The following is a 26,322-nucleotide window of genomic DNA, read 5'->3' as shown; positions in this document are numbered from 1 at the left end:
TGCGGCCCCTGGGGGGCCTGGAGGTGCCCGGCGATCGGCAGTGGAAAACCCCTACCTGCTGCCTCGAGACGGCGCTGAGATGCTAAGCAGAGAGGAGGTGAGGCGGCTCTTTCTTTGCCGTGAGTGGGTTGCCGGGGCGGCTCGCAGCCCTTGCTCTGACCCCATAGTTTGGGAGAAGACAGACTGCTTGTGGGTCGCTGCTGGGATCTGCGGAGTGCCCCATCGCCCCGAGCTATAAGGACACACTGCATGGCGCAGGGTTACACGACTGCGGGGCCGAATAACGAGTAGAGGACTGGGGGCACCCTGAGGACTCGCTGCTCCCCGGGCTTTCTCCGCACCTACCCAAGACCTCACCAGCCCCTGACACTGAGGCTAGGGGCATACATCTGCTCAGCATGTTGCGGCGAAGGGGAACATTAGGACCGCCGCTGTTGCGCTCTACCCTTGAACCTGGACGGACCTACCGGCGGGTACTCAGCTTGACCGCCACCTAGGAACCTGCCCTCCTCGGGGTCCTGCTAGTAGCCGGGGGGAACGGACTGCGGAGTGACGCCGCTTCGAGCGGCCCCATTAGCGACGACCCCCAGCTAGATCATCCCCTGTTGCTGCTGCGACCCTCCCGCGGATCCTAAACATCATGGGTAAACCGAGGGGACCTAAGGGGGGCGCTCAGACCGCCTCTGACGTGGAGCCGCCTGACAACGAGGAGCGCCAACCCCTGGAAGGACCTGGGAACCCGCATATTCAGGAGCAACTCGACAAAATCCTGCTGGCGATCACTGAGACAAGATCGGCCCTCCGAGAAGACATTGCTCAAGTTGCGACGGGCTTGGGTCTGCTTAGAGCGGACCACGGTAAGCTCTCGGACAGGGTGAAGGAGGTAGAAGGTTCGGTGAGTCACCTAGTACCGGCGCAGAAAACTTTGGACGCTACGGTGAAGGACGCTCTTTCCCGAATAGAAGCCCTGGAGAAACGTGCGGAGGATGCGGAAGGGCGCAACAGGAGAAATAACATTCGGATAGTGGGCCTTCCGGAAAAAATTGAAGGAGAGGACATGGTGTCGTTTCTGGAGGATTGGCTACGGACGGCGGTGGCGCCGGAGGGGCTGTCCCCCTTTTATACCTTGGAACGAGCACACAGAGTGCCGGCCAAACCGCCGCTGCAAGGCCGACCCCCCCGTCCGGAGGGGCCGCGGCTGATCCGTTTTCGCGACAGAGACTTCCTGCTGCAGGCCGCCAGGCAGAGGGGACCATATCAGGTGGATAACAGTCGTGTGAACATTTTCCCGGACTATACTTACGAGACGCAGAGACGTCGGTCCTCCTTCCTGGCCGTCAAACGAGAACTACGTGCTGAGGGCATCCAGTACTCCCTACTCTTTCCGACACGACTCCGCATCATCATAGACGACTCCACCAAGTTCTTTGACACCCCAGACGATGCGTGTAGTTGGCTTGAATTATACAGGGCTGGCAAGGATGGCTTTGGTACCTCTTCCCAATCCACGATGGAAGGCATTCTACAGCGGAAACCTAAGAGATTCAGACATCGCAGAGGTAGGACTACTCGTCCCTCTACGATAGAGACTGCGGCGGAGCGGCGTGGTGCGCTGGAAATGGTCTCCTCCATATCTGGCCCTCAAGGAGAACATGGGACGGTTCAATCGGAACCTGGAGAGAGTGGGGGCCAATCGGACACGGAGGGATCTGAAACGGATAGCGTGAAGCTCCCGGTGGTCACCCCGGAGACAGCAGAAGACCTACTAGATGAACAATGAAACTTTCGGGTGAGCCTGCTCTGGTTGGGGGGTTAGGAGTGAGTAAATGCATGCATGGGGTTGAAGGGTCTCGTCAGGGGAACTGTTAGTTTACGGATTGGGTGGAGGGTTGCGGGGATTCCCTACATAGGCCCTGAAGGTATAGGGCTCGGTCGTAATGCAGTTTGCAGCGGGGAGACCCCGCATCGGCACTCGGCCCCCGTATCGCCCTTAAGGCACACCTGCGGTGGCTACCGTCAGGTTAGTAGGGAGGGGATTGTTTGAGGACACAGTTTGGATGGGGACTAGATGGTACTATTTAGAACCTGTTCTGGGGGGGTGGAGGAGGGATTCGTGTTTGACTGTTGATTTATTGTTGTTGGGGGGGGTACTCATCATCGGTACAGATATCATTAGATGCTTGCACATGTCTGTAGTGTGTTTGGTGAGACAGGAAGACAGGACATGGGACAATGGCTGATCTCTCCACTCTGAAATGCATCACCTGGAATGTGCGGGGTCTGCACACCATGTCCAGGCGACATAAGGTCCATGCTTATCTAGTGCGGAGGGGTATACAGATTGCACTACTGCAGGAGACACACCTCACCAAGTCTGAGGGACTAGCGCTACAGCGTAGATGGCGAGGGCAAGTGTACAACACCACGTACTCGGCTTATGCAAGAGGCGCGCTGATATGGATAAAAGCGGGGGTACCCTTCCAGGTAGATAGTCACACTGTGGACCCAGAGGGGAGATACGTTGCAATAGCAGGGAGACTAGGGGGAAGAGATGTGAACATTTGCTGCATTTACGCGCCTAATACGGACCAGCTCGCCTTTCTGACTGCGTTATCGGGCTCCTTGGCCCGCTACCTCTCGGGACCCATCCTCTTGGGAGGCGACTTTAATTCGGTGCTCGATGTTAATCTAGACAGATCTCATCCTCCTCTTCCGGACTCCCCGACACATCGAGTGGCCAGGTGCAGGTTAGACTGGCAGACCAAGTGGGGATTGACGGATATTTGGCGGACCCAACACCCGCAAGCCCGGGACTACTCCCATTTTTCTGGCATGCACGAGTTGCATGTGCGACTAGATAGCCTGCTGGGGTCGGGAGAAGTAGCTTACTCGGCTGTGCGATCGGAATACCTGGCGAGGACTATCTCTGACCACAATCCGTTATTGATAGATCTCCGGTGGCTCCAGAGCACCCCCTGTGTGCCAACCTGGAAATTGCGACCCGAACTGCTGGAGGACCAGGTGTTCCGCAGTGACTTGGAAGACAAGATCGCGGGATACTTTGAGATGAATGAGGGCACGACTGATGAGAGCCACGGAATGGGACACCTTTAAGGTTGTGATTAGAGGCTATTGCATAACGCAGAGAGTTGGAGTGCGCCGAGTACTCCTGGAGGATCTGGCTAGAGCTGATCAGGTCCTCCGCGAACTGGAGGTTACCCGCCCTGGCCGCCCGGAGCTACAACAACAGACCCTGGCGGCGAAAGAGGCGGTGGCTGTAGAGGTTGAGCGGCTGCGAAGCTATGACCACAAAGCTTACCTGACTAGGTCATTGGCTGAGGGCGACAAATCGGGTACGTTACTGGCTTGGCTCGCCAACCCAACGAGACCTACGTCGCCCATTGTGGCCATGCGGACTGCGGAGGACAGGGAGGTCTATACTCAGCCCGAGATCCTTAACTGCTTCTGGAGCTACTATGAGAGACTGTATCGCAGCCGCTTACTGCCGGATACTACTCTGACGGACACCTTCCTGCGTGATCTGCCGATCCCCACTCTGGAACCGGAACAGGCGAAGGCCCTGGGGCGAGATGTGGAGCTGGGAGAAATCAGAAGCGCCGTGAAAAAAATGGCGCGAAATAAGACGCCGGGTCTGGATGGACTCCCAGTGGAGTTTTATTCTACATACGTAGAACTCCTGGCCCCCAAACTCCTGCAGGTTTACAAAGAAGCGAGGACTTTGGGACGCCTACCGAGCTCGATGCGAGAAGCCCTGGTGATACCTCTACTCAAACCCGATCGCGAGGGCGTGGAGCCAGCGTCTTATAGACCACTCTCGATGCTTTCGGTTGACTATAAGATCTTGAGCAGCATATTAGCTACACGACTGCTGGAGCACATGAGCTCCCTAGTACATACAGACCAGGCGGGCTTCATCCCCAGGCGTAACACCACGATGAACATCCGACGCTTGTTCCGATTATTAGAGGGTGATCACACAAATGCTCCCGATCCTATGGTCCTATCGATAGACCTGGAGAAGGCCTTCGACAGCCTGAAGTGGATTTATCTCCACAGGGTCCTGGAGCGGTTTGGCCTGGGTGAGGGATTTCTGAGATGGACCACGGTATTGTATGCCTCGGCGGTGGCTAGAGTGAAATCGGGCCCGCTGATTTCACAACGATACCCCGTAGAAAGGGGCACGAGACAAGGCTGTTCGCTATCCCCATTGTTGTTCGCCCTGGCAGCGGAGCCGTTGGCTATATCGATCCGCACGGGAGCCCATTACAGGGGGTTGAACTCTCCGTCGGGTCACCAATACATTTCCCTATACGCTGTCGACCTACTGCTTTTTCTTGAGGACGCTAAGACGGCCCTGGCCGGAGCTGATTCAGTGCTCACGGCTTTTGGTGAGATCTCGGGACTTCGGGTAAACTGGGCTAAGACCTGCCTGTTTCCGGTTCACAGTGAAAGTCCCCAGCCGAATACTCACAGAGAGATCCGATGGGAGCCTGTCTGTTTTAAATACCTGGGGGTACATGTATATCATCGCCCTGCTGACACACTGGAGGGCAATATTTCTAGAGGCATCAGGGCACTTAAGGGTAGCATGGCCTTTTGGTCCACCCTGCCCCTCTCAGTGGCAGGACGAATAGCACTACTGAAGATGGTGGCACTACCCCGCCTGCTATACTACTTCAGGACACTTCCGATCTGGATCCCTAGATCTAACTTTCAGGGCCTAGACTCTCTGATAGTGGCGTTCCTGTGGGGTTCGGGCCGCAGTAGAGTAGCACTCAGGACTCTATTGAGACCTAGGGCGGAGGGGGGGCTGGCGGCGCCCGACTTTGAAATGTACTATTTGGCTGCCCAACTACAGACCTATACCCAGGAGGTGGCGCGGGAGTTTCGTGGCCCGGAAGAGACACGGGGCAGTGGCATACCTAGGCATGTCTTATCATATATTGCACTACAACAGAGGCTTGATTTGAGAGACCTCACCCAGGAGGAACGCACCATACGCTTGTGCTGGAATCGAGTGCATCGCAAACTGGGAAGGCCGCGGCCTTATGCCCCGGAGATCCCGTTGGGAATGCTCACTGCATTGCCCCATGGCGGTGACTGGTCTCGCATGGGAGTCTGGGAGGAGATGGGTATACAGACCCTGGGAGACCTCTATGAGGACGGGGCGCTGCTGCCCTTTCAGGCGCTTCTGGACCGCTACGATGTCCCTCGAGGCGATTTTTTGCTCCACGCGGCGATCACAAGGGCACTCCAAGCACACTGGAACACGGGTCATGAGGAACCACAGCTGTCGGAGGCATGTCAGTACGTCATGATGGCTGCGGGAACGATTAAAGCAGTGACATGCTTATATTCCAGGATGATTGCTGGGAGACTGACCCCCCTAACGGCTCTTTGATATTGATATAGGGAAGGAAATCCCAGAGACCACATGGGCCCAGTTGTTGCGACGGGCCTGGAAGGGCACGCGCAGTGCCCGATTCCAACTGGTCCACTTCTATATATTACACCGGGCCTATTTGACCCCGGAGAAACTACAGAAATATTTCAACCTGGAAACGGCGGCCTGCCCTAGATGTAGAGCGGCTGGAGCGGACCTTTTTCACATGTTATGGTCCTGTTCTATGCTGACCTCCTACTGGTTGTTTGTGGGAGACACGCTGTCCGAAGTGACTGGAAGGTCGTTGCAGATAGATGCAGCTGTAGGGATTCTACATTGGTTTCCGCATACCCCTAACAATAAGATCACTAGTAAATTCATCGATTTGGGGTTGCTCCTGGCCAAACGAGAAATCACCAGACACTGGAAGGCGCGAGCTGGTCCAACAGGCACTAAGTGGCGCAATGAACTTCTTAAGTGGGCGGGGAGCGAGAGCACGTTGAGATACCAGCAGGCGAGACGGCGACGAGATGAGCGAGCTCTGGAGACGGCGCAAGCATGGGAGACGTTGGTGCAGGCCCTGCGCGACCATAACACACATACTGATTCAGATAGTGCCGATGAGGAACAGCCTAGATCCCAATAACATACTATTGGTGATATGTACCCACTACGGAGAACTAAGTCTCTTATCACATACTATTAGACCACACGTTGTTCTGCCGATGACGAGAGGGGTGGAGGGAGGGGGATAGAGGAAAGGAGCGCCATTCGTCTCCACCATGTACTAGACTGCTATGCCATCGAGACTGACAATTCACTCCCCTGGGGGGATAGAACTGGTTCAAGGGGGGGTGGGTGTTTCTTTTTGGGTTGTTTAGAAAAGCAAAAGAACCATATTTTTCACCTGTTACACCCTGCCAGGACGGGGGGATATTCATTGTAAATTAATGGCACACGCCGCCCGACCCCCGGGTTGTGGGCTGAATGGCCGTGTATAGAGATTATACCACTACCGTCGACGTTACTTTGGATCAGATAATAGGTGCCAATAATGTGATTATATCTGTTTCCTGCAATAAAAACATATTTACAAAAAACAAAAACAAAAAATTAGAGGTTAGGTACGTAAATCTGCATCTTCCTGGGATGACTCGGATTAGAAGGTCGCATTCATTTGCGCGTGTTTGCAGTTTTGTTTTAGTTAACATGTCTGTTTGTATTGATCTTAAATTTTTTGTGTGTTTCTGAGTCCAATTGATTGGTTTGAAATCAGGTTTTATTAATTCGTAGATAGGTTTAACACTCTCTGCATAGTTTAGAATGTAAGTTCTTCCGAAATTCAGGAAACCTAGAATTGATTGTAAGTTTTTCAGCGTCTTTGGAGCTTGGAGTACTGCACACTTCTCTAAGAAGTTGTCTGCTAGGCTTTTGCCTTCACTTGATAATTCATATCCTAAAAATAGGATAGTTAGTTGGGCAATTGGTGATTTTTTAAAGTGGAATTTGTACCCTTCAGATGCGAACCCAAGTATAATGGTGTTCACTCTTTTCAAGTGTGTCTCTAGGTCATCGTCTGTAAGATAGATGTCATCGACATAGGATAATGCCTCATCATCATATATTTGTAGTAATTCTGTTACCCTGGCTGAAAATAATCCTGGGCTATTCTTGAATCCCTGGGGGAGACGACAAAATTGCCTTTGAGCCCCCATACTTGAGAAAGCGGTCAAATACCTGCTTTCTGGTGCTATGTTTTGACAGAAGAAACCATTTGAAATATCTAATGTCGTTTTATATTTTTTTTGTGCACAATGTTATTCATTAGTGCTGCACTATGTGAGTTTTGTACTCCAAATACTTTGCAGCAGGAGTTTAGGTGTCTGTAGTCCAATACTAGACGATATGACTCGTCTGGCTTGGAGACAGGAAACAAAGGATTGTTCATTTGTGAGGTGCATGTTTCAATCACCCCCTGGTATTCAAGTTGATCTAAGATCTCCCTGACTTGTTTTTTAGCTTCTTGCTTAACAGGATACTGCCTCTGTGCAGTAGGTTGATTTTTTAACTGGATTTTATAGTGAGGAGAATCCTCATCCCATCCTACATGATTTTTATATAATGCAGGAGCTTGGGCCACTGCCCATTTTCTAGCATATGTGTATTTTTTATGAATTGGAATGTGATTTGAGAAGGCAGGCATAATCATTTCTTCGCCATGTGGGCACTCCCTGACAAACTCTGGTGGCCAGTCTTTTTCTGCTAGAAGGATATCATAGCCTTTAGATAGGTTCTCCCAAAAGAGACCTCTTATTTTCCTAGTTTTGTCCCCTTCTATACGTAATGTTATTTCATATAATTTATGGGGTTCACTAACTCTGGTGTCTGCAGTTTCCACCTGAATGTATTCATTCGTGTCCTCTGTCTCCAGAAGATTCATCAGGATCTTGCGAGCTATGGTCACTTCTGCTGCGCTGTCTAGCATTGTCTGGGCCCATTCTCCGTTCTTCAGTTGTGTCCTCAGAATCCTCGGCATGTTTTATTTTAATACTGGCTACCTTCTTCTTTGGAAATTGTAATTTTTTACTTTGATGAGCAGGTACCTTGTCTTTGTACTTGACGTGCTCTTCTTTGTGTTCTGACCGTCCTCTTCTTTCCGATTTCTGTGAGGAAGTCTGAAAAGATCGAGAGGGACGTGTATCATTATCTTGATATCTGTCAGGTTTTCTTAATTTATCCCTTTCTCTAAAGTTGTATCGTTTTTCAGAGGGCTCCCATTGTGGAGACCTGCCCCCTCGTTCTGGAGATCTATTTCTCCGTTGGGGAGACCTTCCTCTGGACTGGAACTGTTTTTCTCTGGGAGTGGTTTGTTTATTACCCTCCCACTTCTTTTTTGGTGTAATGAGATTATTCTTAATAAAGCTCTTTTCAGGATTTTCAGTTAGTTGTGGTTTTAGTGGTTTCCCACCCAAACTATCTCTACCTAATTCTTCATAGGATTTTTCTATTATTCTGGCAAGTTCAAAAGGTTGTTCTGCTATATCTATTTCTTTCAATTTTTGGCGGCAGGTAGTACCGTCAAGTGTTAATTGAACTAATTGTCTATATGCTTTTGTTAATTCTTTTAGTTTAATTAAAAGTTCTCCGCTTGACATTTTTTCAATATCAGGATGTGGTGTGTAGCCGGCTAGAACTGGCCATGTGGCTCCTGGTCTACTTAGTGGACCGAGCCTGGTGAAGTGATTTTGATGTTTTAGGGCGCCATTAAACCAGAGCTGGTGCTCTTGGTATGTTAGTGGAATTTCAAAGTCCTCAAAAGAAACGTATTCCCTTGGAGATTCATCTATTTTGTAGTAGTGAAAATCGCGTGTCACAGCATGTGCTGCTGGAAAATGTATCCAGGAATAGAATACCTCTGTCTTCCGATATTCATGGGCCTCTACCACAAATATGACTGTACCACCTCTTGGTGATACTCCATTTTTTATAAGTTTGTAAGTTACACTCTTCCTTACATTGACTGGTATTATTATGGCCTCCGGGTCATTTTGCTGGAGACTTGTGTCTTCAGCTAAAAGTTGAGCTGCTAAAGCATCTCTTTCTTTATCCTCTTCACCTTCCGACATTTTGCTGACAGAAAGTTTGCAGAGCAAGTTTCAAGGAAACAAAGATTAGGTGCACAATATTTTCGAACACTGTATCCTTCAACGTTGACTAAACCAAAAACTAATACATAGGAATCTCTTCCTACTAAGTTTTGGCGGATATTAACCTTTCACCCACTCCAGACGTCTATTAGAGTTTTAACGGGAAAAAAAGGTCTGTGTGAAAAGCACGACTGAGGAGTTACTCTAGTATCTAGCGTTAAATGATCGCCTTACCAAACGTTGGGCGCCATGTAGTGTAGTTCCTATATTCCCAATAGGCTCTGCGCATTGGGATAACATAAACGATAGTTTAGACGTAGGACTGAGGTCGACTAGGTCTCTATTGAATATGTTAGACTTAATTATGAATGCCAGCTAGCTCAGAGGTCACTAGAAACTTTCTCGAGTAAACAAGAAGGTGTTAACTTTCCTGAATAGACAAGAAGGGATTAGTTTCTGACACCCGCATAAACATGACAACTTTGCTCCCTCCGTAATAAGGAGTATATCTCCAGAGTCGCGGAAACAATAGATAACTATTTTACTCAGTCAATCGTGCATGCTTAGTTTCACCAGAAGCACAGAGAAATAGAGAGAAGGGCGTTTTCAATAAAAGTAGTTATTTATTGAACAGTCTTCTTTCTCATACAAGAGAAGTGAGTTGCCACAATTGCAATACTTGTCATAAAGTAAAGTGTGTACAGTAAAAGGAGTATTATGAAATAATACTGTAAAAGCATGGTATGGTTTCTAAGCCATACAGTGTTTAAAATAGATAAAATATATACATATATAAAATCATGACTAAACGTACTCAACTGGTGCTTCTAAGATACGCCTACCCCGGTGTACCTAACCTAAGCCTAGTACGTGGGAAGGAGTAAGGGAGCTGCAGTTTAAGTTAAGATAGTTTTTGCCAAGAATCTGAATCAATAATTCTCTAAGGATCTAATTAGCTCCGTACCTTGGTTATAGAATGAAGGAGGTCTTGTATCTCTTTCTCAGGACTCGATCTCCCAGCAACCCGCAAGGGTGACTGGAAACACTGGAGCTGGATTTCTCGGCAGGAGAAAAGACAGGGTCTCTCTCAGTGCGTCAATGGGAGGGTCGGCTTCCTTCGGCACTTGCCACAGCAGGGCGTCGGGCAAGTAGATAGCTGATCTGCTCCAAACCACCGTGTGTTTTGCTAGGGCAGCTGTTGGTATATTTATACCTGGAAGGTGCAGAGTTTGACGTAAGGTTGGACATAAGACGTCACTAAGAACTCGCAGTTCTTTTCAGGACTCCAGGAGTTCTAGGACAAATCAATACAGAAGCAGGGGGAATTCCCGGGCTGCTGGAGGCTTGGTTTGTTTAGGAATGCGTTGTGCTTTCTAGGAGTCTATGGGAGTAGCCTTGCCGTATTTGGACTGCATTGGCTATGACTAAATATGGATATGATTCTTATGCCTTTATAAGGATATGATTTGTTATAACCACATAAGGGCATAAATCGGGAATATTTAAATAGGGTCCTAGATACGTTTACAACAGTGCAAGTGCACCCTATTGTAAATTGATGTATGGATTAGTGATTACATGTTTGGCTATTTGGTTTACTTGTCAGACCCTAATCTAGTGCACTAAGTGTGCCAGGGCGTGTAATCCAAATGCTGCTGGTGAGCCTGCAGCACTGGTTGTGCCACCCACAGAAGTAGCCTTGTAAAATGTGCCTAAGGTCTTCCATTGCAGAACCTGCGTGCAGTCTGGTACTGTCATGCTGAATTGGCAAGTGCACCCACTTCCCAGTCCCTAAACCTTCCCTTTTCTTCATATTAGTCACCCCTATGGTAGGCCCAAGGGCCGGGTGCATTGCAAGTATAAGGTAGGACAAGCCCTGATGTGTGTGGCATGTCCTAATATTGAATTTCAGCCATTTTCGTTTTTCACTATTGCAAGGCTACCTGTTCTCCATCGGCCAGAATGGGGTGTTAGAATTGTTACATTTTATAATCCTAACAGGCTCAGAGAACATGGTAGAAATTCGAGTTTAGTATGCCTGAACTCAGAATAATAAAATACATATTTTAGTAAAGTTTATTTTAATATTCTGTGTTTGCAAAAACCACTTTTAGAAAGTAGGTATTTGCTTGTCTAACCATACAGACCTGCCTCTGCTAGGTTGTGTATTCCTTTGTCTGGTTTTGTGAGTGACAGGGTTGGGTGATTCCAAGAGACAGGCTGAGTCACCCAGTGGTGAATAGAGAGATCTACATCTTGATGGGAGGGAGGAGTTCACCTGAACTCTGAATAGGGCTGTGCCTGCCTTCCACAATGCTAGCTCCACCTTCTGTGGTGCGTCTGATGTCTCTGCCCTGCACAAGGAAAGAAGAGAAGGAAGACTGTCAACAAAGTGCTCCAGGGCTGTACTTGCCTTCCACAATGCTGGCTCCACCTCCTGTGGGGCGTCTGATGTTTCTGCCCTGCACTGTGAAAGGAGAGGAGACGTATGGTAAACAAAGTGCTCAGGAACTGGTTTGGACTAGGCACAAGCCCCTCTCTGCTAAACAAAAGGGTTCAGGCAGGTCAGGTCGATTACCCCTTTTTCCATATTTGCCCGGCGTTAGCCGCTTCTCACCCAACTCATGATTACCAAATAAAGAGGCAGGCGCTGGAGACTGGAAGGCAGGAAACAGGAGTTTATTTCCGATGGAACAGAACACGTCAAATTAGACAACAGGGTATCTTCTCGAGGTGCTCTAGCAAGTTTCTTTACGGCTCCGTCTTTTATACACAGGTTTATGATGCACAAACATTCCTTATTGCAATAAAGACACTTTGAAGTACAAAAAGGGCATGTTTGGGATCCCAGCTCCAGGCCTATTCCCATACCGGCCGCTCTGATGTTGTTTTCCCCTCCCAAATGTAACATGTGATTGCAATCTGCAGCCGGACATTCCAACAGGACACGAGGGCAGGAGGGGGTAGTCTGATCTAAGGTTGGGCAGGCGATAAGATCACGTTTTGCTATGCGGGGCCGGGGGGGTATATCCACGAGACCTAGTTGTATGACTTGGGACTGGGTCGAGAGGCCAGGTGTAGCCGGGGGGGGGGGGTCAACAGAAGAGAGGGAGGGTGTTCCTGGGAGGAATGCAGGGGTGTCGGTCAGGTCTAGGGGTGTGAAGGCCTTCATTAATCACCGCTCCTCTGATGTGAGGCGAGGTCCTACTGTAGGAAGCAATAAACTGCATCTGTTGGGCTAGGTGATGGCCTGCGATCAGGCCGGGCAATCGGGCAGGGAGGAAGAGGTTACCGAAAGGGTCTGTTCTATGGGTGGGATGAAAGAGCGAGGGGGCAGGGGTTCAGCACGGAGGCAGGGTCGTGTTTAGAGGTGCGTTCATGGCCCGCGCAGGAGAAACCGGGGGCTGTCAGGGCGAGGGGGAATACTCGCGAGGCTGGGGAGTGGGAGAGAGAGAGAGAGACGCAGGCTATTGGCAGTGGGCAGAGAGGTCATGACACAAAAATGGCTACTATCTATGTTCGTGATGGGGCCTAAAAGGGGACAAGATGGTGGGGCCACTGTTTCGTGACTTCCGCTTTACCTTCAACAGTGGCGAGGGTGAACACAAATGAACGCCGCTTATGTACATATACATTGTCATTTTCCACAGTCGCCGCTTTTTAACATAAGTTAGGTCATTTCCGTGTTTAACATAACTGACGGGGTGTACATATAGTCGTGTGTTGTCAATGAAATAGCGTTTGTCAATACTGGTGGACTTGCATATAACCGTGTGCAATTGGTGCGACATACGAGGTGGAATACATATAAATTTACATTTGTCGTATTTAAAAAGTGACCGATGAAACATTTTACAGGCAAAAAGTGGTTGAGGGAGGAATTTAGTCCAATACAAGCAATTAGCCAAGGGGTGTAGAAAGTTCCGAAAAAAAAGGGGGGGGTCTTCGCCACAGTGTCCTTTTTAGTAGCGAGCCATCACTGGTAGGCTCTGGTAGTTCGTTTTCTTCCGTTGGCGCTGTTGAGCACCGGTGGTGGAGCTATAGGTCCAGCTCGGATCCTTCTTTACACGTCGCAGGGTGCGATCTGTCTTCTGCTGTTAGACCACAGTCCTGTTTCCTAACTAATCTTTTTAAGGGCGCCTCATGCTGGGCACCCGCATTTCTTTTCTCCTTCCGTGGCAAACGCTATTCTACCTAAATGCTGTTCCTTGTCTCTGAGTCAAAAATCCATGTGAAAGGGAAAGAGGGGGTTTTGTCGGATAATCGAGGGAAGAGAGGGCGGATTGGGACCAGATCTTTGAGACAAACCAAGGGAGCAAAGGGTGATGCGCAGGCAGGTCCATCAATCGGGCTCAAAGGGGCGGGGACTTCTGGCACGCGTTGGTCAACAAGTAGAGGGCTTCAAGGCAGCCCTCCATTCCTTCATTTTCTGCGTTTGAGAGTGGTGCATCGTCCCGCGTCCCGTTGCTCTGCGGCTCCATCTTAGGTCGAGGTCACACGTGCCTCATGATCTGTGGCCAGGCTGTGCGTCACGTCTGGCCCCTCTCTTCCGGTGACTGTGTGTCCTTGAATGGGTACAAAACAGGTTTTAGAGAACTGACAAGCGAAGATATTTATACATTTCAATTCCGTCCCAAATCTAAGTAGTTGGGGGTTCGTTCATCGGTCACGGTCAGAAGTTATCACTGAGGAGCATGTATACAGGCATGTCTACTGAGTATGTGCTAAGCCTATTTGGCGTTCATTCATGACGTACAGGGAGAGATCCGACTCTTATTGACTGTGTACTTCATCAGACTCGAAATCGGACCCTTCGGTAGAGACTCGTTTTTTCTACCCCAAGCCCTGGCAGTCTTCTATCATCATGAGAGAGGTAGAGGCTAAACACTCTTTTCTCGGGGAGCAACAGTTAATCAGGGTCGTCAGTTATACTTCGAGTTTACGGAGCTGGGGTCAAGCGGGGGGGAACGGGGACGTTTTGGACATTCGTACTTGGGTGCGGAGGGGTGGGGCAATCTGGGCATAGGAGATTGTGTTTCTAACGAGCTGAGAACAGAAGGCCACTGACGTATAATCCTCCTATAAAAAGGGCCAGATTAGGGGACATCAGTCGTCTTACCTGTCCTTTCCTTCATAGCCAATTCAAGTTCTATCATTTTTACAGAAAGGAGAGGTAGTAATATGGCAAATTACAATTGTTTTAGTTTCTGGCAATTTGTCGAACACCTTTATGTTCGAAAAACCAATTAGGCTCGTGCCGGCGGGGCACAACGTTACCACACAAAGGAAGAGGGAACAGGGGGACCCTCGGAGAGAGAGTCGTCCGCATTTTAAATGAACTATTCGGTACACGTACGACATGGAGAGAAAGAAAGAGAGAGAGAGAAACGTGTACAATAATAGGCCATTTTAGTGCGCACACAACACAAAACAGTAGGGGTCATGTTATATAGAAACACAGACTGTGGGACAACATAAATCCATATACTACGTACACATGAATTCAGGCGGGGGGGTACATGTATTTACATACAGAACTCAAGACAAAACATAGAACAGTACTTGGCCAAAGATATTTCCTCCTGCATGCTGCGCATCCTTAGTTTCCTATTTAATTCGCCTGGCTGTCTTTTGCTGTTGGTCTCTGTTGCAAATACTTACACTTTCGTCAATTGTTCGGGAACTAACCTGGTCGGGCTAGTACTTACGGTGGGATCTTTGAATCGTTTTTTAGCGAATGGGTATCCAGGCTGAGGCAACGGAGGGTGTCAGTTGGGGGAACAATGGGCAGCTTCGAGTTTCATGTCGTAAGAATCTACCCGTAGGTGCACGTCATTCTTGGTTGCATTATTCGGGGGCCGGTTGGAGTCATATTTTTGTCATACTGCAATAACCCGCCAAGTTTCTGCTTCAGGCCACCCCTTTTTCCCCATTCCATCGGCCGTTCACTCATCACTCAAGTCGTACAAAAACATCTCTCTTATCAGGTCAACGCGTGCAACGTATATCCAGTCGAGTTACACTCATCCGGTCATACACGCGTGCATTCATATCACCCAAATTCGCGTTGCTTAGGTCTTCTCCACATTTTAGTCGATGTTCCAATGCGACCTGCAGAAAGAAGGGGAAGAAGAAGGGGTGGGGGCAGCATTTAAAACACATCCGCGCGCATAAACCCAAAAGGATTTTACTTACCACATATTCGACCTATCTCCGCGGGGTGCAGTCCCTTCCATCTCGGCGCTTTAAGCCCAGAGGGACTGGTGGTGCGGGAGGCAAAATCATTGATGGACTGTATATTGCATAGATCGCCCACGTGTGGTATTGCGGATCTTGTGTGGGGGGGGGGGGGTCGAAACAAAAGGGCAGTCAGTGTAAAGTGGGGTGAACTCGTGTTCTTCCTTCGAGGAGGAGGGGTGGTCTACAGTGGTACCGGGTCTGACTTATGGGCATCTGAAACAATTTCCCTGGGATATGTGGCATATAAAGAAAAACAAAACATCGGGACCTTTGTTGATTGCTTTATGTCGCACAAAAGTAAAATAAAATAAAAAAACAACACACGCAACGAACTTGGACCATTCATATTTGCAATATTTCTGGGTACTTTGCTTTTTTTAACCTTTAAGTGATCGACTTGCCTTATTTTGCCGGTATTTTACGTATATCGGAAACAATGGTCATGTATTCGAACTTACCAATCCAAGAGCTACGACTATTTTTGCTTTTCACAAAACTTTTATTTAAAAAAAATGCTGACGTACAAATGCAGGCCTACAACCACGTGGGCCGGCCACGGAGCAGACTGGAACTGTACCTGAGGGCATATTTATTTGAGGAGAACGTAACTGAGTCGGTGGTCGTTTTATTTCATCAAGGTACGATAAGTGCAATAAAATTATATTGAAATTCATTGTGGGCAAGTACCATAAGTGTTGAAAATTCGAACTTTCAATAATACTGTAATCAATGACGCGTCAGAACTTAATATCAAATCATTGTCCGAATGTTCAATCAATACTGAGAAGCGTGGCTCAGTGGTTAGAGGCGGCAGACCCGGAAGCTGAGATTGACCGTGGACCAGGGTTCGATTCCCCGCCTCGGCGGGTCTCGGGCTCAAAAAATTCCACTCGACAATTCTCGCTCTAGTGCCTACTCAACTCACGGGGTCACACTCTGCGACTCTGGGCAATAGCTTGCTTAATCTCCACTACGGCCCCTCGCGGCGGGATGCCTGGCTTTCACCTTGTGGACACCCTGCCAGGGTTTCTCACAGGGGAATACCAGGACGGGTTCCCTAAGCAAGCGCCGGGACGCTTACGGGCAGCTGTGCGCTTTACAAGTCCAACACATTTACATTTACATTTACATACTCATCCCCTCTCGCCATGTGCTTCAAAAAAAAAAAACTGCATACATATCTCATGATATCAAATCTGAGCATCCGGAACACAACAGGGAGTTGCGGGTTTCGTTTGTACCGGCGCCATTTTGGGTGGGGTCAGGTGGGTCCAAGTATAGTCAAAATGTCTCCACCAACTCGTGGTCGGACCAGAACCTCTTTCGGCAGTCCAGAAGTTTCGTTAAGGGGCAACAGAAGGGACCGGTGACATGAACCATCAATCAAAGAAAAGGGAGGAGGCAACAATCTTTCCTACCGGGTCATACTGATGTTCCACCGGAACTGATCAAATCGGTAGTCTGCAGTATTTTTGGTCATTCAAAACTGAGGCTGGCGCCAGCATGAGGGCGCCAACGTCTTGTGGCTACGTCTTGGTCGTTCTGCGGGCAATCATGGCAGTCGTTCCCCATCGGGGGCGTGGGGCCCCTGCAGTTCTCGTAGAATCTTCAAAGCTGAGGAGAACGCTTCTGGACGGGGGACTCGTTTTCTAGCTGGCCAGCGACCAGGCCATCCTTGCACGCCAGGCTCATTCCTGCAGAGTCGACCGCCATTTTTAGGAGTTCTGCAGCTACCGGCAGTCACTGGGTCGAAAGAGCAGACGGATTCCAGCCTGCCGGGCGAGGCGTCGTTGCACCGCCGCAGTGGACGAGACCCTGCTGGGTGAGTGGAGCGTCGCTGCACCGCAAGAGTGGACGAACCCTTTGCCGGGTGCGTGGAGCGTTGGGGGTGCAGCTGAGGAGCCTCCACCTGGGGAGATGGGAGAGGCTCGTCTGCGCCGCCTCTCCCTCCCAGCGCACCCCACGCCGTCTCGCTGACATTCGTTATGGCTGGACCAGGCGATGAAAGAGGGGGGGGGTCGGAGGCATATGCAAGACATCCCCCCCCCCCGTGGCCTGCAAGGCGCCGGGAGAAGAAGGGAATGGGAGGACCAGTACATTCCGGGCCATTCACCCCACGACTTCTCCGGCCGATGGCGGCCAGCCGCTCTTTACCACGGCCACAGGAGCGGGTTCCCCGGTCAGCCAACCGCGGGGTTCGTCGAGCGGAACGCTGATTCATCCTGGGGGCAGGCCTCGGCGCGTGGTGTCGCCTCTGGGCTATTTGCGCAATGGTCCTCCACCCCAGGCCGCCACCGACGCTACCTCGCCAGCTGATGGCTTTGTAGACTTTCTAACGCCCAAAAACCTACTAGCCCAAAGTAGCCCAACATTGCTACTTTGAGGAAGGAGGGACAGGAACGGCGTCAAGCAGGCGGCGAATTGCATTGTGGGTTTGGTGTTGCAGCCGTTTGCCGTGTAAATAGTTGTTTAATATATAGTTGTAAAATAAAACGTTTTAACATGTTCCCTTGCTGGAGTGTTGTATATTTCTAATATTTGCCTAGGGTTTGTCGTTATTTGGGCGGGGTGGGCGGTGGAGCCGAGTTGTCTTGCAGTCATAGCGTTGAGTTAGGCTCTTCTCACTAGTTTCATATTTCCTGAGGGGTTGTTCCTAATGTTTCCATTTCAGCGAGGTCGAAAAGAGATCTCATCAGTGGCCTACTGATGTTGCTCGATTCCTTTTGCTTTTCCTAACGATTTTTATGTTCTTTAATTTGCTATCATGATACAGCGGCTAATCCGCATTTTTCTTTATATATGTCCTTTTTATTAGGGGTGTCCTCCGGTGGAGCCAGATGGTCTACCTCTAATAAATGGTCCGGGCTGAACCAACTACTGAACAATGGGGAGAAGATAGGCATGACGGGTTACAACGGGGACAAAAGTCTGCACTACCTATCCTTCACTACTTTGCGGAGACTAGATAAAATATTTCTATTCTACAGTATTCGCAAATAGGGAATACCCAAAGAGAGAACCAATTCCAAACAATCAGTGTTCGGGCAAACAATCAATCAATCAAATGAGGAATAAAAATAGGCGCGACGGGTTACAACGGGGGCAAAAGCCTGCGCTACCTACCCTTCACTATCTGCAAAGAGAGAGGTCTTCCTGTTCCTCCCTGTTTGTAGGCAGAGAAGATCCTTTCAGAGAACCAATTCCGAACGATTAATGTCCGGTCAAATAATCAATCAGTTGGGGATAAAAATAGGCACGACGGATTACAACGGGGGCAAAAGCCTGCGTTACCTACCCTTCACTATCTGCAAAGACTAAACAGAGTATGGCGACTCTGTGCTTGTTTGCAAATAGAGAATGATCCAAAGAGAACCAATTCCAAAACAATAAATGCTTGGGTAACAATCAATCGAATGGAGAGGGAAGTAGGCGCGACGGGTTACAACGGGGGCAAAAGCCTGCGCTACCCACCCTTCACTATCTGCAAAGGGAGAATACTCCTATCCTTCCCCGTTTGCAGACAGGGAATCTCTCAGAACACAACAATCAAATGCGTAATACTAGTATTTTCCAATGACAATCAAACAATCAATTCGCAATTTGCCGTGTTACACGACCTTACCCGGACCGAATGGACAGTTTCTCGTCTTCCGTTTCCAGCGCCCGATCGTCCTCTATTCTCCGTAATTGCTGTGGCACTCCTGATGGTTCCCAGTCAGGACCGTAGATCACTTGAGAGAGGTCTGCTCGGAACCAGTGAAGTTCGGATGATCGGCTGCCAGACAAGGGTCTATCGGGCAGGAGCTCTTCCCGATCGTTGCAGTCGTTCACTCTGTCGTTGGGACCTCTCCCACTGGATCCACGTGTCGCTGATGGGCCCCACGTTTGGGGCGCCAATTGCTAAACAAAAGGGTTCAGGCAGGTCAGGTCGATTACCCCTTTGTCCATATTTGCCCGGCGTTAGCCGCTTCTCACCCAACTCATGATTACCAAATAAAGAGGCAGGCGCTGGAGACTGGAAGGCAGGAAACAGGAGTTTATTTCCGACGGAACAGAACACGTCAAATCAGACAACAGGGTATCTTCTCTAGGTGCTCTAGCAAGTTTCTCTACGGCTCCGTCTTTTATACACAGGTTTATGATGCACAAACATTCCTTATTGCAATAAAGACACTTTGAAGTACAAAAAGGGCATGTTTGGGATCCCAGCTCCAGGCCTATTCCCATACCGGCCGCTCTGATGTTGTTTCCCCCCCCCAAATGTAACATGTGATTGCAATCTGCAGCCGGACATTCCAACAGGACACGAGGGCAGGAGGGGGTAGTCTGATCTAAGGTTGGGCAGGCGAAAAGATCACGTTTTGCTATGCGGGGCCGGGGGGGGGGTATATCCACGAGACCTAGTTTTATGACTTGGGACTGGGTCGAGAGGCCAGGTGTAGCCGGGGGGGGGGTCATCATAAGAGAGGGAGGGTGTTCCTGGGAGGAATGCAGGGGTGTCGGTCAGATTTAGGGGTGTGAAGGCCTTCATTAATCACCGCTCCTCTGATGTGAGGCGAGGTCCTACTGTAGGAAGCAATAAACTGCATCTGTTGGGCTAGGTGATGGCCTGGGATCAGGCCGGGCAATCGGGCAGGGAGGAAGAGGTTACCGAAAGGGTCTGTTCTATGGGTGGGATGAAAGAGCGAGGGGGCAGGGGTTCAGCACGGAGGCAGGGTCGTGTTTAGAGGTGCGTTCATGGCCCACGCAGGAGAAACCGGGGGCTGTCAGGGCGCGGGGGAATACTCGCGAGGCTGGGGAGTGGGAGAGAGAGAGAGAGACGCAGGCTATTGGCAGTGGGCAGAGAGGTCATGATACAAAAATGGCTACTATCTATGTTCGTGATGGGGCCTAAAAGGGAACAAGATGGCGGGGCCACTGTTTCGTGACTTTCGCTTTACCTTCAACAGTGGCGAGGGTGAACACAAATGAACGCCGCTTATGTACATATACATTGTCATTTTCCACATCTCCCCTCAGAGAACAAAGGGTTTATGGGTATAAATATTGGGACCCTGAGCCCATGAAATTAGATCACGTCCTGTTCACTTTGTTAATGTATTGGTTCCATGTTTTATTTTTGTTTAATACATCCTAATACCATTCATTTGGACAGGAATAGACCCAATCCTGAGTGTAGTTTTGTGGCTATATGGATGTATTCTTCTTGAAAGGGACCGCGCTCTCTAATAACTTACTACTACCCTTGGTCCCTTCTGACTATAAGGGTCCCATTGTTCTGTGCTTATGTACTTTTTTTTATAGCATAGAAGTTATTTCTTTATGATGTGACTGCATCTTATTACTGTGGTGGTGTTCTACAATCCCAAATCATACCATAAACTACAATAAATGTTTCTTTAGCAAAGGCTCAGATATGTTACTGGTCTGGATCTTGTTGTCCAAACATGCTATTATCATGAGATCAGTCATTCTGCAATCTGATTTTTAGCTGCCAGACATCGTGAGCGGACCAGCCGGAGCAGCTGTGCCGGCAATAACTGTTAATTGATTCACGTTCTTTACCTTCACAGACTTTCAAACCCCTTCTGCCCCTGTGTTCCTATGAGGGAAGGGACTTGTACACAGTGTCTTAATAGTTCACAAGATAGGATCATTAATGCTGTTTGTGTTTTATTGTAAATGCAGAAACTAATGGAGAAACTATTTTAAACCAACAGGTATTAAAGCTTGAGCAGAAACTGATACAGTGACGCCTTTGTTATATCACGTGAAGAATGACACTGCTAAAAATGTAATGAAAAGCAGGTGAAATTGCACCAGAAACGACATTAGAAGGCACACGCAGTCTGAAAATAATCAAGAACTGAGAGATTTTAAGTTACAGAATGTGAAGATGGTCTGAATCATCCGTCAAATGCGTGGTCACATCATGAGAACCACCCACGAGACAAGACAAATCTACTGAATGAAGGACTCTTTGGAGCTATATATTTTTCTCCCATTACCTGATTGAATTGCTACTGAAATAAACACTATTTGGGGGCTAATGTGCAAAATATCACAACCAGAAGGGAGTTCTAAATGGTAGAGAAGCACTTGAATTATAAATTGTCAATACACATAATGTAGAGACCTCGCTAGCGACAGTTAATTGAGCTTACTATGGAAGTCAGAGCTTACTATCCACCGTTGGCAGAACTCACTATCCACAATCATCTGAGATTACTGTGTACGGTCGATAAACTTACTGTCCAAGGGCAACAGTCCTTATTATCCACATCTAACAGAGCCTCAGCATTCGGAGCCTTTTAGCCACAAACCATAGAGATCGATAAGTTTCCTAGGGTGTCGGAGCGTACTATCCTCTCTGGACAGAGCTTACTATCCAGAGTTTACAGACATTCCTTACACAAGAAAATGCCTCGGAATAAGAAATTATATCAGTGCTCTGAATGTGACAAAAGGTTCAGGTTAAAGCCCCAACTTATCGTCCATGAGATAATTCATACAGGTGACAAGCCCTTCCAGTGCTCTGAATGTGGGAAAAAGTTCAGTACAAAGGCCCACCTTTCCTACCACGAGAGAACACATACAGGTTACAAGCCATACCAGTGCTCTGAATGTGGGAAATGCTTCTGCCAGAAAGGACAGCTTTCAGTCCATGAGAGAACACACACTGGTGAGAAACCATACCAGTGCTCTGAATGCAACAATAGTTTCAGTGCAAAAGGCAGTCTGACGGAACATGAGAAAACACATACAGGGGAAAAACCTCATCAGTGCATTGAGTGCGGGAAAAGGTTCAGCCAGGTGGGAGGTCTTAAAATTCACATAAGAATACACACAGGAGAGAAGCCATATCAGTGCGGTGAATGTGGGAAAAGGTTCCAGACAAAGGGTTCTCTCTCAAGCCATGAAAGAATCCACACAGGCGAGAAACCCTTTCAGTGCCCTGATTGTGATAAAAGATTTTGTCATAGAAGTGACATGAAGAAACATTTAAGAAAACACACAGGTGAAAAAATATTGCAGTTAAAAAAATACAGGACAAACAACACAGTCCATAAAAGAACACACGTGGATGAGAAGATACACATTTGCAGTGAATGTGGGAAAGGATTTAGGCGTAAGGAATGTCTCGCCCTCCATTTAAGAGTGCATACGGGTGAGAAACCGTATCAGTGCTCTGAATGTAAGAAAAGCTTTATTACTAAAGGAATGCTTACTATCCATGAGAGAACACATACTGGGGAGAAACCTTATCAGTGCTCAGAATGCAGCAAACGTTTTAGTTCTACTGTTAAACTGAAAATTCATGAGAGAATCCATACAGGTGAAAAACCTTATTGGTGCAGTGACTGTGGTAAAAGTTACAGTCAATCTGGCAGTCTAATTATGCACAAAAGAAGGGTACACAGTGGAAGAGAAAAACTACATCTCTGTACAAAATGTGAGAAAAGCTTCTTTACCAAAGTCGACCTTACACACCATGAAAAAACACATACAGGCGAGAAGCCATGTCAGTGCATTGAATGTGGGAAAAGATTCCGTGATAAAGTTTCTCTAATCCGACATGTACGAACGCATACTGGTGAGAAACCTTATCAGTGCGGTGAATGTGGGAGAAGCTTTGGTACTGTATCAAATCTTAATGTCCACAAACGTTGTCATAATGGAGAAAAGCCTTATCAATGCATCGAATGTGGGAAATCTTTCAGACGTAAGCACCATCTCACTAGTCACGAAAGAACACATACAGGGGAGAAACCTTATCACTGCACCGAATGTGACAAAAGCTTTAGCCATAAATTCATACTTACTGTGCATCAGAGGACGCACACTGGCGAAAAACCTTACAGCTGTGCTGTATGTGAAAAAAGATTTAACCATCTGACAGATCTTACAAAACATGAGGGAATACACTCTGTAGATAAACGTTACAAGTGTATGGAATGTGGGAAAGGGTTTAGCCAGAAAAGATGTCTGACTTCTCATGAGAAACAACATATGGGAATGAAGCAATGACAAAGCATCTAAAAGCTACAAAGCATAGGATGGAAAACTGAAGGTTGAATTTGTTTTCTATTCCTCATAATGCAGAACAGCATCTTCAAGAATCAAGTCTAAAAAAACTAAACTTGGGCGCTGTACAAGGATGTCGTCCCCAAAGATGATAGATTTCAAGCCGTTCTGTGATCATTTTTATATATTTTATATATATTGGTTGTTCTACATATTTAGTTTTAGCTTCAGTTATTCACAATCTATGGCTTTAAATTAAAATGCTTTAATCATACACCTGTGAAATGCTTGCTCTGAGATATTGTGATAATATTGATTACACAAGTAAGAGATTCTAGATGATTTTTGAACATTGGTACATTGGCTTCCCTGTTATTTATTTTTAACAAATTGCGCATAAAGTCTAACAGAAGTACGAAAGAGTCAGAGAGGAGACAGAAGCGCTAGTTGTATTTTAACATGATCTTACAACAATTTCTGCACATAAAGTTATGAAAGCTTTGAACACATATTGTACCCGGAGAGGGCGTTGGACCAGACACAAGGAGGTGCTGCTGGGGCACATCTGAACCGTGATATCAACAAGTTCCCTTTCAAAGGAAACTGCTTCTGCGCATTTCATCTGAGTGCAGCTTATTGAAGGAAGTGGACTGTAACTCTTTCTGCCGCCTAGAACAGAACTCTTTTTGTTCTGCCAAGGTATACGGATGTCGCGTTGGGAAACTGACTTATCACATTCTTAAATATATGCTGGATTTTAATAATCATGTTGCAATATTTCCTTCTTTTCTGTTTTCTTGTAAAGATATTGGCTGCTTTCCTGGTTGTTTTTACAGTTACCACTATACATGTTGTGTGTACTAGCATAGGTTTTTAGCTTTCAATAAAAGTATATAAACGCTTATCCAGGTGTGAATTCTTGAGTGTGTTCGTCTAGAGGAGAGGTCTTCAAAATGTGGGGCGTGAACCCTGGGGGTCCGTGGCTCAATTCTCTAAAAGGGACGAATGCCTCAGGAAAGAAGTGTAAATAAAGATCACCTGGAAGTGCTGACTTCTTTATTTGGTGGGTTTCCAGGCTCTCTTCATTTACAAATCTTGAAGTGCAAAAGTATGGGCACTGCAATCTGGGGTGCCATGGGGGCAGAGATCATTGAATGTGATAGCAGGGTCAAAGGATTGGCTAAAAAGAACAAAATATGTAAGTATTTTGTTATTTTTTTCTGCACGTAGCTGCTTGTAAAGTAGCCCGCGCACAGTGAAATGAATAATAAATGCAAGTTCAACATTTTATAATTCTTTGCAAATAACTTAATTTACCTGTGCAAAACAAATGAATGTGACTGTGTGTAATGTAACTGGGGCTCAAGTGAAGCACTCCAGTACCTTCAGGTCAAGTTTGCACTATACAAAACTAAAAAAAAAAAATCTGTGAGAAATGAACAATCTCAGTTGGTTAATGCACTTACTGCAGATGTCTGTCTGTGTGTAGAACTAAATCCTAGTTGGTGTTGTGTGGAATAATGACTTATGTATTTGTTGTCCTATGAGGGCCCAGCCTGTGACAGAAAGCACTGTGAATATGTAAGTCCTCATTTAGTATTACACTCCATATAAGCTAGACTGACACCATGTATTTATTTATTTGCAGTTTTATATAGTGCGTGCACAACAGGAAGGTATTGGAGCGTTTACATGAGCACCAGTTATATTGCATTAGGTCACATTCATTTATTTTTTAGGCACTGGAAGATTAATTGATTTGCCCAGAATTACAGAATGTTGAGCAAAGGCCGGGGCTCAAACCCGGTTCCCCAGTCCCAAAGTCGGCGGCTCTAGCTGTAACGCCACATCCGAGGTAGCGTTTGAGATAAAACATGTGCTTTCAAAATATATATTTTAGCAATAAGTAATCAGACTATACCTAGTTATAACATTTTAGGAAATTGTTATTATTTCTTGAAAAGCGCTTGAATACCTAAAAGGCATCTTGGCGCTAGCTGAGTTTACAGAGGAAGAAGAATGCCCCAAAATGTGAGAATTATTGTACAGAAAAAACAAGTTTTCAAGGCCTTCCTAAAGGCCAGCAGAGTTCACAAAGTTGTAATGTCTAATGGTAGTGAATTCCAGCCTTTGCTGCTCCCATCACAAAGCTTCTGCCTCCCCAAGACAAGTGATGAAACCTAGGAACTGCTACGAATGTAGCAGATGCCGAACGAAGGGACCGACCTACCTGGCATGTACCAATTAAAGCTTTTCCTAATAAAATCTGGACCTTGGCCATGCAGTGCTTTGAAAGTGATACGAAGCGCTTTGAAGGTGATTCTGTGCTTGACTGGAAGCCAATGTAGCTTCCTGACAAACTTAGAAATGCACTGCCTCATTTACTCTGGAACTCTGTTAATGACACACTTACATCACCTCTTAAAAAGAATAAATCTTTGTAGCCATCAAGCTTTAATGCACTACATCAATTAAAGGCTGGGGAGAAGCCTTTTTCTTCTTTAGCTCTTTAGACCCCACCATGACCTTTGCTTTCAGGCAAAGGCAACTCAAGGTCAGCATCAACCATTCAGGGACAGCTGGTTTTTGTAAAAGGTGAGTCCAGGGGGTGGCAGGGTAGAGGGGAAACAGAGTTACATTCAGGTGCAGAGTCCTAATCCTCTGGAGTCCTGGGGCATCAGAGTTAAGGCACAGGAGAAACAGGAAGGGGCGTGTTGCCAGTGTAAAGGATGTGGCCCAGAGAGGGGGCACTATGTGTGGGCTCATTTTTGTGTTTACAAATGCACAGAGACAACTTCATCAGAAAGATGACCCCTAGAAAAGGGGGGGGCGGAGAATCTGGGCTGAGCACAGGGGGTGGAGCCTATAAGATCATTCAGTGGTACTTTTTCAGTAGCTAAGTGTCTACGCCAAAAGTGAGATTCAGTCAGTCAGTCAGTCAAATAACTTTATTCGGTTAATTAAAACCATAAAAGCAGTACATAGTTATAAGCAATAAAATATAGT

At 47.4% G+C, this 26,322-nt stretch overlaps 1 protein-coding gene across 1 annotated transcript in view; it reads left to right on the top strand.

Annotated features, from left to right (window-relative positions):
* The window catches only part of LOC144770949 (uncharacterized), a 91,172-nt gene extending 66,952 nt beyond the window's left edge, over nt 1–24,220 (top strand). Inside the window, exon 3 of the mRNA XM_078655787.1 lies at nt 21,012–24,220. Within this exon, the coding sequence (XP_078511913.1) occupies nt 21,712–23,319 (1,608 nt within the window). The 5' untranslated portion in view covers nt 21,012–21,711 and the 3' untranslated portion in view covers nt 23,320–24,220. The remainder of the gene's footprint in view (nt 1–21,011) is intronic.
* The last annotated feature ends 2,102 nt before the right edge of the window (nt 24,221–26,322 follow it).

Source organism: Lissotriton helveticus, chromosome 7 (assembly GCF_964261635.1).
Source record: "Lissotriton helveticus chromosome 7, aLisHel1.1, whole genome shotgun sequence".
In the NCBI taxonomy this organism is placed as follows: domain Eukaryota; kingdom Metazoa; phylum Chordata; class Amphibia; order Caudata; family Salamandridae; genus Lissotriton; species Lissotriton helveticus.
This window is presented reverse-complemented; position numbering and strand designations above follow the sequence as displayed.